Below are 2916 nucleotides of genomic sequence, written 5' to 3'. Positions count from 1 at the left end.
CAAAAATGCCATTTTCAAAAAACTGCTGGAAACTACTTTAAACCACTTAAAATAGCGTGCCGAAACACGCCATAGCAAAGGATTTTGCAAAAACAGCTAAAAACAACATGAAATGCCATGTCCAAAAATCCACCAAAGAAGCAAGGCTATAGTATGGCAAAAATGCCAAAAATGCCATTTTCAAAAAACTGCTGGAAACCACTTCAAACCACATAAAATAGCGTGTGGAGAAAGGCCATAGCAAAGGATTTTGCCAAAACAGCCAAAAACAACATTGAATGGCATGTTCAAAAATCCACCAAAAAAAGCAAGGCTATAGTATGGCAAAAATGTCAAAAATGCTATTTTCAAAAAACTGCTGAAGACCACTTTAAACCACATAAAATAGCATGCCGAAACACGCCATAGCAAAGGATTTTGCAAAAACGGCTAAAAACAACATTAAATGGCATGTCCAAAAATCCACCAAAAAAAGCAAGGGTATAGTATGGCAAAAATGTCAAAAATGCCATTTTCAAAAAACTGCTGGAAACCACTTTAAACCACTTAAAATAGCGTGCAGAGACAAGCCATAGCAAAGGATTTTGCAAAAACAGCCAAAAACAACATTAAATGGCATGTCCACAAATCCAACAAAGAAGCAAGGCTATAGTATGGCAAAAATGTCAAAAATGCCATTTTCAAAAAACTGCTAGAAACCACTTTAAACCACATAAAATAACGTTCTGAGACACGCCGTAGCAAAGGATTTTGAATGTTAAATATCACATAAGAAACGGTACATAAAGTTGTTTATCTTGCACTCAGTTCACTTGTTCTCAAAATGCATCCTCTTGTGATCTCAAGCAGCGGTGGCCCTGAGGAGAAAAAAATACATAATGCATCCTTGTGGTAGCTGAGGCTGTTTCTACAAAGTCACAAAGTCCCTGAACATCAGTGAACACTCATGCTACATCAACAATTCCCTCTGGACAGTCACTGGCCTTCAGAACAAGGAGAGGGAGCAAAGAAACAACAGCAAAAGTCACAAAAGTCTCTTACTTGGTCTCTTTGTGTCTGTTCTCCCTGCAGTGATCGTGGTGCTGTTTGCTGCCCTGAGGAGACAGAGGAAGAAGGAGCCTCTGATCATCTCCAAAGAGGATGTCAGAGACAACGTTGTCAGCTACAATGACGAAGGAGGTGGAGAGGAGGACACTCAGGCCTTTGATATCGGCACGCTGCGCAACCCAGAGGCCATCGAGGAGAGCAAGCAGCGGAGGGACATCGTCCCCGAGACCTTCTATCCTCCAGTTCGACGGCCGGTCCTGCCCCCGACGCGGGACAATAATGGGGATGTGAGGGACTTCATCAACCAGAGGCTCCAGGATAACGACAGTGACCCAACGGCGCCGCCTTACGACTCCCTGGCCACTTACGCCTACGAGGGAAACGGCTCCGTGGCAGAGTCCCTCAGCTCACTTGAGTCGGTGACCACCGAGGGCGACCAGGACTACAACTACCTGAGCGAGTGGGGACCCCGGTTTAAGAAACTGGCGGATATGTACGGGGGCGATGACAGCGACAGGGATTCCTAACGAGAACCTGGCACACAGACGAGGAGAGAAAAGTGACATTAAACACATGTTCAAAACTTCCGGGCGATCCTGGTGCATGTGTGGCGAGAAAAATGGTGAAAGGACCGAAAAAGGAGCACCGTGCTCTTCCACCACCACCGCTCACCATTCAGTTGTCCCTCCGGCGACCAGACGTAGGCTTTGTGTGTCAAGTCAGTGTTAGTTGCGTTTTTTGCCGGGGTGCAGTGAAAAGAGACTTTGTGTCAAGACTTTTTTTTGTGTGTATATGGGGTGTACATGAGGCCCAAATATATCTATACCCATACTGTTTTTTTTTTGGTTTGTTTTTCCAAAGCTGCGTGCGATGGACACGTTCAACAAGCAGTTTTGTAAACCAACAGATATGCCTATGTATTTTTCAGTGTTTCTGGGACAAAAACATGCTGCATATTGTGAGTTCTATCTTAGCTTGTGTACGTACGGTAATATGATACAATACGCTGTACAGTTGTTTTGTTTTTCTAGGGATTTCTATGGTCCAAATAACCCCTTCTTCCAGCGATGTCTGCCTCACATTAGCCACTTATCTACTCTTGTGCTTGTGCCACAAGTGCCAGAAAATTTTGGCATCTGACACGAAACTCTTGATACAGATCGGTGGGGGAGTTATACATTATCAAATCTGTGCTATTCGTGGCACGTCTCTGTCGACAAGTGGCTAATGTTCTTTAAAGCTTACATGAAGCTGTGGTAAAGGAATGTGGATTTTACGGCCACTAAAAAACATCGGCAAACACACCAGTTAGTCATTTCTGCAGTATCTGATTTTCATCTTCACACGGCTTCGAGCATTCGCTGTGAGGTGAGCCAAATACCAAATATTTCCTTATTGAGCTGAATGTCTTCAGAAACAATTCTCTCTGTGCTGCCAACTCTTTGGCTGAAAAACGAAGTGCACAGAATAAGTGTTATTTTCTAAGATACAGTGATGAAAAATTCACCAATCTAATGCGCACCAGGCTCAGTTGGAGGGAAATACTGGTCTTGTTGGACTTTTTTGCTCATCTCGACCACAAAAATTTGTAAATGATTCACTCTGTCTGTACAGCATGGTATAAGTCAAAGTCACGTTAACTCGCAGTGCTGAAATGATGCCAACGAGCTTGAAAATACGGGATCAAATTAGACGAGGCGAAACATCTCGTGGACAGTTACCATTAAAATTTATCATGCAATTTTATTTTCTTACCTTAAATGGCTCATTTTATCTGTTCAGGAGGAGAAAAACAGGAAAAGTAGCATTTGAATCAATGCACCAAGCAGGAAACATGAAATATTAAATGGAATTGATAGAAAAAATATA

At 42.8% G+C, this 2916-nt stretch overlaps 1 protein-coding gene across 1 annotated transcript; it reads left to right on the top strand.

Moving 5' to 3' along the window:
* Positions 1-1071: 1071 nt before the first annotated feature.
* LOC121965327 (cadherin-6) lies at positions 1072-2910 on the top strand (the record flags this gene model as incomplete). Its single annotated transcript, XM_042515482.1, has 1 exon — positions 1072-2910. A coding segment is annotated over one exon (503 nt), but the record flags the coding sequence as incomplete, so codon positions are not given.
* Between the last annotated feature and the right edge of the window lie 6 nt (positions 2911-2916).

This window comes from Plectropomus leopardus, unplaced genomic scaffold (assembly GCF_008729295.1).
Source record: "Plectropomus leopardus isolate mb unplaced genomic scaffold, YSFRI_Pleo_2.0 unplaced_scaffold19595, whole genome shotgun sequence".
Lineage (NCBI taxonomy): Eukaryota > Metazoa > Chordata > Actinopteri > Perciformes > Serranidae > Plectropomus > Plectropomus leopardus.
Note: the sequence above shows the minus strand (reverse complement) of the source record. Positions and strands in the feature narration are given on the sequence as shown.